Here is a 12,121-nt window from a genome sequence, read left to right on the forward strand (position 1 = left end):
AGCACCAGAATAAATACTGGATTAGATGCATCAACTGCCTTATCCGTTATACTGTTTTATATAGAATAAGCCACTTCATAAACTTATGTCTCTCTGTGTGGGACTGTAAGCTGTCTGTACAAGCTGACTGCCTATGAATCTTTACTATGGAGCTTATCTCTTATTGTGAGGTCTATTGGTACATGAATGGGGGAAAAAGCAAGTATGAAAGAATGCTCTAGAAACTGCTTCAATTAACCAAAAAAGTAATTTTGCTTAGAAAAAAGCAATTTAGTAATATATGTTCGAACATTTAAAATCTCTTCTCCTTTAGCTCTAAAGTCACAGAATTTATTTTTTAAAATGTAGATGCAAACAAGTGCTTTAATTGAGCACTACTCTCCACAAAAGCCCCATGAACTGCAGACTTCTGCAAAAAAATGTTTCTGTTTATTTTCCCCTTTATTACATACCTTGCGTTTTTTCTTCATGAGTATCTGTTTTTGCATCCTCTCAGGATTGCCAAATTTCTCCTTATCCCATGTGAAGTACCGCTTACCATCAGTATGCTCAATGTCTAGCCACATAACATCATAGGGAATGCTGAATACATCAAAGCCTGCATCGACTCCTTCTACATCTTTCTCATCTTCATAATTCCAGCGGCACTGGTGGTAGCCAAGAGAGAAGAGTGGAGGCAGGGCTTGAGTACCTACCAAAAAAGGACATAAGTTATGCTGCCACTCATACTAAAACCAATACCACCATTAAATGCTAAAACCTTTGCTCTTACTTGGTCTACTAGCAAATATATGTGAATCAGGTTTCTCCGCTGTAGATTTAGTTACTAGAGTACTACTTTTGTTGCATTACCAGTGCACAGTAAGAGTCCTTTGGTAACAAAAGTAACACAGATCCCTTTTCTTCACTTTGAAATGAGAAAGAAGCTTGTGCACACTCATTAATCAATAATTCAGACTGCTAGTTTTACAAGCAGGGATTGTTTTGCCTACAAGCAAAATATAATGTCCCAAGGCAATAATCTGAAGGCACATGCTATAACAACCTTGCTGAAGCTACCTAAGCATGATGTCATGGCCAGCCGCAAAGAGGACTCGGAGAACTTGGCTCCTCAGGTACAGGAGGAACCTGAGGCTGTGCCAGGCCCCAGTTCTGCCCTGCCAGGTCCCAGCTCTGCTCTTCCAGCTTCAGTGGATTTTGCTCAACCAGACCCTAGCTCTGTGGATCTTCTTCAATGGATCCTGGGGTTCAGCAGCCCAGCCTTGCCCTAGTAGAAGTTCCAGACTTGGGAGACATAGAGCAGCAGGGCACTGAGGTTCCTACCTTCAGCCAGAGGAGATCAGAAAGGGCATGCCTTTGGCGTTCCAAGAGGCTTGCTCAGCAGCTGTGATAAGGGAGCTAGATATAAGACACCTGGCAGACACTAAGGTCCTTTGTCAGAGTCTATTGGTTCTCATTAGTGAATGCTGCTTGATCTGACTACAGTGGTGCCTCGGGTTACGAAAATAATTCGTTCCGCGGCCGCTTTCGTAACCCAAAAAGCCTTCGTAAGCCGAAAACCCATAGGCGCTAATGGGGAAAAAAGCCGCGGCTCTGCCGCGGCTCCATTTAAAATAGTGCCGGAGTTTTTTCGTAACCCGAAAAAACTTTCGTAACCCGAAACAATAAATCCCTATGGGATTTTTTCGTATCCTGAAAAATTCGTAACCTGGGTATTTCGTATCCCGAGGTACCACTGTACTTGCTTCCTAAACCTTTGACTGCCTTTGAATCCTTGTCCTTGGACTGGACTTGTTGACTAACCCTCTGGCACTCTTGACTTCAGACTGGACTGGTAGTATTGCTCTCTGTAATCCTGAACTTTGGACTGGCTTGTGGCTTATTCTATTCGGACGTCGTTTGGTATTGTCGCTTGCGGAACTGCTTCTTGGCAGCTCGGCATGGTTTACTTTTGCCAAGCAGACTCATATCAGCCGTGTGAGTGTGTGTTGGCAGCATTCCAGGACACATGAATATCGTCAGTGCCTAATGAGAAGGTCCTTAAGAATCCAATAAATATCTTGAGTTTGATGATATATAAAATATGTTATAAAAATGTTAATAAAAGAAAGTACTAGTTACTTTTGGGTAAGTAACCTGTCATATTCAGCATGGAAGCTAACCTATGGCATATGAGTTATATAAAGGCAGATAGATTAATGACTTTGTTTGTGAACTATTCTTTTTAATGTGCATATGTCTCAAAGGCTTGGCTTTAACAATGAGTCTGTATTTTTAACAGTATATGAATAGTACTCTGTGCATTGGATGTATTGTCTAAACTTTTGAAGTCTTTCTTTTTGTTGTACAGTGGGGCCTCCGCATACGTAGACTTTTTTTAAGCGGCTTTGAGCGTACGCGCTCAAGCCGCTGGGCGCGCGCGGGACAGACCATCCCATTCAGTTGAATGGGCGTGTGCGCCCGTTGCGCCCTGTGCGCGCCCGTTGCGCTCCGCGCACCTCCGCACACAAGCCCCATTGTTTACAATGGGGCTCGAGCATAGGCGGAAATCGCCATACGCGATGGGATCCGGAACGGATCCCCCGCGTATGGCGAGGTTCCACTGTATTCCATTTTAAGATGTGAGGATACTGTATGAATAAATGTGGAATGCTGCATTTTAATTATGAGACAATACCTGTCAACTGTGCATACTGCTTAAAAATGTCAAAAGGACTGGGGCCCATTAGGATGAAAGCATCAATTATTCCACTTTCTGACATCCAGCATAAATCAGTCTGAGGCAACACTCTCTGCTTGGAGACATCTGGAGTTGGGGAAGGCAAAACCTTTGCAATAAAGACACACATACATACACAGAGAGGGAGATAATGAGATAATGATGACTATGTGAAAGTATTTCTTACAGGTCAAGGTAATGCATAATGAATTTTTACATATCTCCCAATGACCAATCTTAGGTGCCCTAGAAGAAATGAGGGGATGCCAATACAACATTTCTTCTGTGCCATTATTAGAGAGCCATCATGGTGTAGTGATCTGAGTGTAGAACTAGGGCTCTGGAGATTGGAATTTGATTCCCTGCTCAACCATAGAAACTTGTTGGATGACTTTGGGTGAATCACACCCTCTCAGCCCCACAAACCCCCAGTAGGTTCACCTTAGAGTCGCCATAAGTCAGAATCAACTTGAAGGCACACAGCAATATCTAGAATGTCAACTAACTTTCATGTACTGTGATAATGCTTTCATGCACAAACAAGTTTGCAGTGCTGTGCTCACCTTTACTGCAGCTTTAGTGGTAATCTCCACTAGAGTTTCTGAGGAATTTAACCAAAACACTCCTATGGTTCTGTCAGGTTTGTGTGCTAAGAGCAAGGGCACTGAACCATAGATACCCATTTTACTGTAAATCTTGTATCCGAAAACATCCAAGTTATAAAGCCGGTAGACATCTTCATTGCTAGAACAGAGAGATTTTTCACTTATTCAGAGCAATTTCCTCATATCAAATGCAGCCATACTTATTTGTTTTGTTCAATTAAAGAGATAGTTGAGATTTCACAATTGTCTTACAAGGCAAATGGTACCATTAGAAGCAGCTGTCCATGGTAACAGTTTATGCTTTATAATGGAATTTTTTTACATTATACACATTACACAGGCCTAAGTTCAGTGTTGCCACAGCAATGAATACTTGTTAGAACAGTGATGGAGAAAGTGAAGCCCCCCTCCTCTAATTCAGCCCTAAACAGAATAGCCAGTGCTGAAGGATGATGGAAATTGTAGCCGAAGAACATTCCACATCACTATTTTAGATTGTGCAGTGGTATACAACCATCCAAACTGAGACTGGAATAATAACAGCCTATTACCTCTTTCACTCTTTGTATAGTTGGCTATAAGTCTGCTGAATCAGACCAATGGCTGATTTACTCCAGTATCCTGTTTGCACAGACCACTATTTTGGGGGGGGGGGAACAGAAAAAGCCACAGCTTTACTGGTTACAGCTGACTGGGCTTAGTTGACAGTGAGTCTAGATCCAGGTATTGGCTGACCCACCCACCTGCTGGCTAATGGAAACACATTCATCCAGTCTGCCTGCTGGGTAGCATTGGAATGACAGATGTAGGAATCAACTCTGATGAAAGCTCCTGTGTAGTTTCCCTGCCCATTTGGAGTGAAGCAGAGCCAGCTGCTCCTAAGTTGGGCATGACCTGCTTGCCTACACCTCCAAATTCCCATATCAGGTATGATAGGCCCTCTCTACCCCCAAACTGGATCAGTTCCCCCACTGTGAAAACTGGCCAAAGTTGTGACAACCTTAGCAGTGTGATACCACAAATATTAATCTATACAAAAACCCAAACTTTAGGAGAGGGTGGGGAAGAATGACAATCAAAACCAACTTAGTGTAGTGGGGGAAGCAATTTATATGTGTCAGGAGTGGAGTGCTTACTTGCTCCTGAGCCCTGCTCTTTGCCAGCCAAGGAGACTGCCTCTGACTGCTTCATACCAGAGCCTAGGTAAACCATGTGGGCTCCTGGGAAGAGAAACAGCCCCAGCACCTGGAACATGGTACCCATATTCACTTTGCCTGCAGCCATGATCTCCAAATTGGTCTTCCTGGTGAATTAGGAAACATGTTCCTTACAGAGGCCACCGAGATCCTCTGAGAAAACAACAGGAGATGACAGCAATAGCATTTTCCCACTGTTGTCCCCAGCAGCAATTCTTAACACTGGGACAGCTCTGATCAACATCCCTTTCCATACCTGCCTATAAGCATTCCACTCTGCCACTGTTTGATCTGATGCAATAAAATGAACGTTCAGGAAAACTGAAAATATCTGTGACAAACTGCTTATAAAGAAGAACAATGTCTGTGAGAGATGTGTTTTGTGTGAGTAAAGGATTAGGATAGTTGAGAAAAACCTTGTTGGGGAGGAATCTGCATGCAGAAAGAGAAAAAGATTCACAAACGCTGAGGGTTAGGTAACTAAATGAGAACAGTCCAGGTGGTAAGGGAAATATGAGAAAGCAAATACAGATGAAGGGCAGATTGAAGGAATGGAAGAGGTAGGGTAGGCAGTAGATTATGAAACAGGAAATCTACTGGTAGACACAGAAATGATAAAGAAAAACAAAACATAAGAAAAAATAGGAATACGGGAATATCTCATATTTCATATAGGACTTAAAGAGAAAAGGGGCTGTTTGCTGTTGGCAAGATGGAGCGAGTTAAAAGCCTGGTGATTATGAAGATGATTAGACCAGGAAATGGAAAGAGAAACATGGGACTTGAAGGATGAATTGATGGAGAGGACAAAGTCTGGAAGACAGGAAAGGGGTGGCTAAGAAACAAGCAAGCTGGTACAGGAGAGGCTGGTTTTTTTTTTGCCAGAAATAGAGTGGACAGGCAGAGGAAACTATGAATATTAGGAGAAACTGAGTCAGGGAAACAAGGGGACAAAGATGTTGGGTAGGGAGAATACATAATGAATTCAACAAAGCAGCCACATCTTGTATTGCAGGTCTCCAGTTACCACCAGAATTCAGAATACTTCTCACTTTTGAATGAATATCTAATTATATTACCTGGTATTTTTAAGGAGAAGTGTTTCTGCATGCTGAGGTATTCCATAGACATGTTCAAATCCATGCAAAGAAAAATCTAAGCCTATGCTGCTAGGACCTGGAAGGAGAACATTAAGACAGAATAAGACATCTGCTCTGAGGTAATGGAAAGTGAAATGTAAAAAAAAAGTCTTGCGTAATAACTGATTCAAAACTAACCTCTATTGAAGTTCTTTGTCACCTACAGCTTATCTTTTGATTATGTTAAAACAAATTTTAGCCAAGAATCAGCGTTGTAAGAGACCCAGGCCTCTTGTCTCAATGTGAGTAAGGCAGAACCATTTGCCCTACCAGACCTATCCTGTCAAGTTAAATGCACTCAACACCCACAATCAAATGCAACAAGAAGCCTGACCTTCTAAGGATTCTGGTTTACTGTAGGAAGCAAGCTAACTTGTATTCCTGATCTGTTGCTCTTCTCAGAGCTTCTGCTAGTTTGTTAAGGGATTGACAGTCCAACAACATTTGTTGTTGTTAGTCTTAGTGTTTCTGCTGATGCAGGGAACACTGGGCAGTGCACACAAACATGCTTCTCAAGGATAAATAAGGATTCTTGCTGACACTGCCTTACTGTTTATTTCTGAATGTGGACAATCTGTACCACAGTGTAAGACAAGCAGAGAACTGTTCTGCTCAGAACAAATAGTGCTAGATGATTTATATAAGTGAGCTCAACTCCAAGTATTTGGGTGCAAAACAACAACATACAATAATCTCACTAGTCAATCTAATTTATTTCCTTACTCTGCATGTAAAGAGCTGGAAGCCCTCAGTGTTATTCTTAACATGTCCTGTCTCATTAGAGCTTAGATGTTGATACCACAGATTATTCATTTCCTTTGGCATAATATATTAGTTAAGAGCCCTAGAAACATATTCAAGAGGCTTCTTAGTAGTTCTTGAACAGTATATATTAAGAGACTCTATTGTGAATAGGAATCTTTGTAGTACCAAATGTCTAGAAACCATACCCTATGAGGAATGACTTAGGGAGCTGGGGATGTTAAGCTTGGAGAAGAGCAGGTTAAGAGGTGATATGATAGCTTTGTTTAAATATTTAAAGGTATGGACCAAGCTTGTTTTCTGCTACTCCAGAGAACAGAACCTGGAACAATGGATGCAAGCTCCAGGAAAAGAGATTCCACGCCAACATTAGGAGGAACATCCTGACATTAAAGGCTGTTCGACAGTGGAACAAACTCCCTCGGAGTGTAGTGGAGTCTCCTTCCTTGGAAGTCTTTAAGCAGAGGCTGGATGGTCATCTGTTGAGGATGCTTTGATTGTGAGTTCCTGCATGGCAGGGGGTTGGACTGGATGGCCCTTATGGTCTCTTCCAACTCTACAGTTCTATGATTCTTACAAATTTTCAATTCACCCCCAAAACCGAAAGTAGAAAAATATTCTTTAATATGTTAAGCAAGGAAAACCAAAAATATTTCTTTCAATTTACCATTTGTTTTGACGTCTAAAAAGCTGCCAAATTTTTCTTCCCAGAGACCGAAGTCATCCTGATCTTCCTGCATGGACAGAAAATAAGAAAAAAAGGGACTTTTCATAAACTGCTAACTAAATCCTTAATTTTCACATTTGAAATTCCCTCTCATATTACTACAGGTGCCAGCTGCAGATCTCAGAAAAGTCTGAGTCAGGGAAACTTTCTGGCACAGGGACCAAATTCCAACTGGACTGCATTCTAGTAGTGGTGGGCCTAAAGACATATGATAGGGCCAAGGATGTGGGAAGTGGGCCAAAGCAAAGTGGGCAAAGGCAAATGTAAGACTAATATTTGGACATCACCTAACCCTACACAGAAAGCGTAATTCTCCATATGCTTACTAAGAAAAAGGCCTTAATACTTCAGGCCAGTAAAGCTCCACTTGGTTCTATGCACATCTGACCACATCAACAGTTGAATGTTGAATGTCCTTCAGGCTTCAGTCCAGTTGTGTTATTAGCCACAGTGCTACCTGTAATTGTCCTTTGTAATAATCTAGTACCTTGTTGAATGGCATCAAACTTGGGAGTTTCATTTGCTGACACTATCTTGTTTCATTTTGCACTGTCCTTATAGTGTTTTGTGGTAAAAGACATTCAAACGGGGTTTAGTATGCCTAATTCTGCACAGTACTAAGAAGTGCTAGCTATGGTGCCACTGTTGTCTCCACCAGTGTGCCAAACAGCCCCAATATCTGTTTGATACGTTAAGGGCTTTATTACATGACTACAGAAAGCCAAGATGCAGCAAGAGAGAAGCGACTTTCTGTTTGCCTCTCCACATGCTGTTGTAGCATTTTTGTTCTCTTTCCAGAAGGAGACGTTTGTAAAAGCATGCCTTTTGCCAAACCAATTTTTCCAGTGTGACAAAAGACATGCTTTTAGAACTGCCTCCCTTGGGAAGAGAATGGAAGTACTTCAGTGACATGTGGAGAGGTAAAGAGAAAGCTCTCTCGCTGTGTCTTGGCTTTCTTTTGTCATTCAATAAGGCTCATAGTCTGGCTCTTCAGCAATATTGTCTTGCATGGGAGACCCTACTAGTAGCAATGCTGCCATCAAAATAACCTCTTATGTCACAGGAGGATGCAATCCCTTCTACGTAAAATGAGCAACTATGGGACAGCTCCAAAACATATAGCATTAGCAGTATTACATCTCCAGTAATTCGTTGATTTAATTAGTCCTTTTTAAAAAAGATGTTGTGGCAACCAATATATCTGAAACAGTAATTTCTGCTGTATAAGTTATAGTCAATGATATATAGACATACTTGTTATAGATATTAAAATAGCTGGCAATTGATTATTCAGAATTAGTATCTGAATTCCTATTCTATTCATTGTAAACTCCATATGCTTATTTATAGATAACACAAAACGTATACATATAAGTCATTGGTTTAGCTACCTGGTCAGCCTCAGTTAATGCCATTATTATTATTATTATTATTATTGGTTTAGATACTTGGTCAGCCTCTGTTAATGTCATCAGCATCATCTCCTCCACCTCCTCCTCCTCCTCCTCGCTGGTATAACATACAGGAGGAACCCTCCAGCAGACCTTAGTTCTCAGGCAGGCATTAAAGAATCTTATGAGCACTAAGAGCTGCAACGCCAATCTGGTTTGTAACCAATGTTTCAGTTGTAAATATTGCCATTCACCCAATAGAGGTACAGTAAATTAAACTGCTCTTGATGGGTTGAGAAAGGCAGAAACTCACTGTCAACACCAAGTACTAGATGCAAGGTAACGATCCCATTATCTGCCCACATCTTCCATAAAAATATGGATCAATAATGAGAAACAACTATTTTCAATTGGTCTCAAAGGTATGAAAAAGGTGATGGCCACAACAATAGCCATTTAGCCAGTTGTACCCATTAGGGAACAATTTGTCTCTTCAACAAATTCACAGGCCAAGACCCTACAAATATTAACTAGTTTACCTTAGAAGAATCAGTGGATCCATCTCTCTTTTCTTGCAATGTAGATTTCCTGTTTATTTTTTTTGGAAAAAAATTCAAGAATAATTACTTAACACATATCAATATATATATATATATATATATATCAATATAGCTACTTACAAATCAATATCACTGATTTAAATAAGATGTTCTCAGAAAGAATGTTAAATATCACAGCTTAAGATGATTGATTACCCCCTAAACTACACTAACACAGACAATAAGATTTCATACCTGGTTTGGGGTGGTGGCTGTAACTGCTCCAAATACAATAGGCCATTTGAGTTGAGGCTCAGTACAATTTCATCTTTAGAAACAAGTTGTATCTGGAAAGGATTTACTGTTATGTGGACCTGTTGGTCGTCACTGACACTAGCCAAAACAAGCTTGTCTGCATCTTTCTCTAATACAGTTAGCCTGGGAAATGGGGAAAGATAGTAGAAGATCAGTGACTCCTAAAGTGACTGGTAGTAAGGGAAAAGGAGGTGGGGGGGTCTTCAGTCAAAGTATTGTTATACAAGAAAGACAAAGGGAAGCAGAAGTCTTTAGGACCATGGGGGGATAAGGGTTGCATGAAACTTCTTCTCAGAGTCCCTTAAAACCTCACTAATTGCTTTGTGTGGTGGTGTCTCCTGCTCTCTGCCTGATCACACAAGTTCACTCCCTTAGCTGCATCTTTTGCTTGCAGTGGCAGTTGGGAAATTCTCGCAAGGCTTGGGCACAGGACATCACTTCTGTGGCTTAAAGCAGTGCCATTTTGAGACAGACTAATTGACCGACTGGAGCAAGGAGTTAGAGTACATGGTGGTGAGGGAGAAGCAGTAGCAAAAAAAGAGCTTTCAAATTTAGGACCCTGATTAAGCTTTGTGAGCTTTGCTGTGATTTGGCTGGCAGGTTGGAGCTGTGCTGATGCTCCTGTTTTTTTTCACTAGACAGGCTGAGAGAAGAGGTAGCAGAAGAAGCAATGCGTGTGCAGGGAAAACAGTGGAATTGTGTGGGGAAGACATGTCTCTGTGAAGGAGGGGGAAGAATATGTGGGGTTGACTCTTGGAAAGAGTCCTTCGCCTTGGTTCGATTCCTGTAGTTAAAAGCTCTCCCTTTTCCTATCCATGACTGTCTCTAGTCCAGAGGATGTGGCATCTGTGAACCCTGTATACACACACACACCCTGTTGAAGAAGGATTGAGAGGCTTCCTCATCGGGGAGAAGCTTATGCAAGTTTCCTGCACACAGTCACCCTGGGAGCAACAACCAAGAAGCTGGCTGAGCAGCAAATGAGACCTCTTGCCTGTACTGGCCTTTGCTACAAAGCTGGCACAGAAGAAAGAGTTCTTGGTCAATGCTCAGTCAGCTGCTCATTTGCTGCTCCCAGGGTGACCGTGTGCAAAGGGAGCAGTGTTTGAGATTGGTTGTTTTGAATTTGCAGTATTGGTTGGTTTGTATTTGCAGTAGACTTAATATCAAGTATCAAGTAGACCTAATATCATGAGTGTGTGTGCTAGGGTTGTAACCCAAGAGGAAAGGGAGCAGTAGCCTGAAAAAGATTGGGGACCGCTGTAGTAGATAAAAACTTTTGAAAACTCACCGTCAGTTCATAAACAACAGTAAATCAGCAACTGCACAATCCAGTTGTACAAAATCACCAAAATGTAATTATATAGGGCATGTAACATTTGACACCTGCATACAGCCCACACGAACAAACAAATGTAAACACTGGTGTGTAAGAGTGTTTCATTCTGAATTAAAATAACCAAAATTATACAATGGGAGTAAAACGACAGAAATGAATTATATGAATATATACTAAGAATCTACTGTTTGACAAATAAAATTACTGTACTGGGATAGATTGTAAAACAAAGCCCAGATATGATAGCTATGATGAAAAGGCAAATGTTCCTGACCACTGGTGACCCTGGTGAGTGTTTCTCTAGCACTGCTCATATGTTTTGATACAATACATATTTCAACATAAAAAAGCAGTATCAATCTCCCTGAGTTGTTTATTTTCTATCACGCTCAATATTTCCTTGTCTTAACACAGTGAGAGGATGGCTGTGTAAAACACATTAATTGTCATGAACTATAGCTTACCTGAGGCTGGGAGGTTCTTTTATAAGAACATCAGGAACTTGGTATCTTGGTTTGAGTGGTGTTATCTCATTAATTTTAAGCCTGAAAATTTTACCTTCTAATTCATAAATTTCTACTAAAAGAGGATCCTGGTAATGCACAAAGAAAGAAATAACAATTAGAATCTATGTGGCAGACAAATCACACTGGGCTAGATTAGACTTGCCTTTCCACAGAAAGAAAGGGCTCAAATCTAGCAGAAGGAAGTAGTGACAAGTTCTCTGCTCATACTTGCTTCCCCTGAAGCTATCAGTGTCACCTCCCACATTGCTCTGATTAGTCTTCCAACCTGTTAGAGGAGATTTGGAGGGGCACAAAAGAGTGAGGAGGGAAGGTGAGTAGATAGATAGATAGATAGATAGATAGATAGATAGATAGATAGATAGACAGACAGACAGATAGCCAGCCTCTCCTGGCTGCAACTTCCTTCAGGACTGGCATTCTGTGAATGGAACTCTGCCTTTGCTCATTGGAAGTCTGGTTCAAAACCACTGGGTTTTAATTCAGTTTTGCACAGGCCTTATGCATAAAAAAGCCTTTTATGAAGTAAATGCATCAGTATAAATAACAATACTCAATACTCTTTCTCTCTCTCATACACCAACATACCTACCTTCATGGTCAGGAGCATGGCAAGGCAAGGAACAACTACATACGTCGGTCTGTCTGTCTGTCTATCTATCTACACATCCTACTTCATATCTTTCTCCCAACATAGGACCCAAGACAGCTTGTGTGTGTATGTGCTTTCAAGTTGCCTGTCAACTTGTGGCGACTCCATGAATTTAATACTTTTTCTTTAAAGCTTGAAATACACAAGAGGTGGTTCTTGTCAGTTCTTTCTTCTGAAATCTAGCCTAGAGCATCTGAGATTTTTTGGCCATTA

At 41.1% G+C, this 12,121-nt stretch overlaps 1 protein-coding gene across 2 annotated transcripts in view; it reads right to left on the reverse strand.

Annotated features, from left to right (window-relative positions):
- The window catches only part of GANC (glucosidase alpha, neutral C), a 41,658-nt gene that overhangs the window by 23,148 nt on the left and 6,389 nt on the right, over positions 1-12,121 (reverse strand). For both annotated transcript variants that reach the window (XM_042443340.1, XM_042443334.1), the window contains exons 4-11: positions 11,197-11,324; positions 9,334-9,516; positions 9,079-9,127; positions 7,089-7,155; positions 5,600-5,696; positions 3,283-3,463; positions 2,678-2,828; positions 453-691 (exon numbers count right to left, since the gene is read on the reverse strand). In XM_042443340.1, the coding sequence (XP_042299274.1) occupies positions 453-691; positions 2,678-2,828; positions 3,283-3,463; positions 5,600-5,696; positions 7,089-7,155; positions 9,079-9,127; positions 9,334-9,516; positions 11,197-11,324 (1,095 nt within the window). The remainder of the gene's footprint in view (positions 1-452; positions 692-2,677; positions 2,829-3,282; positions 3,464-5,599; positions 5,697-7,088; positions 7,156-9,078; positions 9,128-9,333; positions 9,517-11,196; positions 11,325-12,121) is intronic.

The sequence above is a fragment of the Sceloporus undulatus genome, chromosome 1 (genome assembly GCF_019175285.1).
Source record: "Sceloporus undulatus isolate JIND9_A2432 ecotype Alabama chromosome 1, SceUnd_v1.1, whole genome shotgun sequence".
Classification (NCBI taxonomy): domain Eukaryota; kingdom Metazoa; phylum Chordata; class Lepidosauria; order Squamata; family Phrynosomatidae; genus Sceloporus; species Sceloporus undulatus.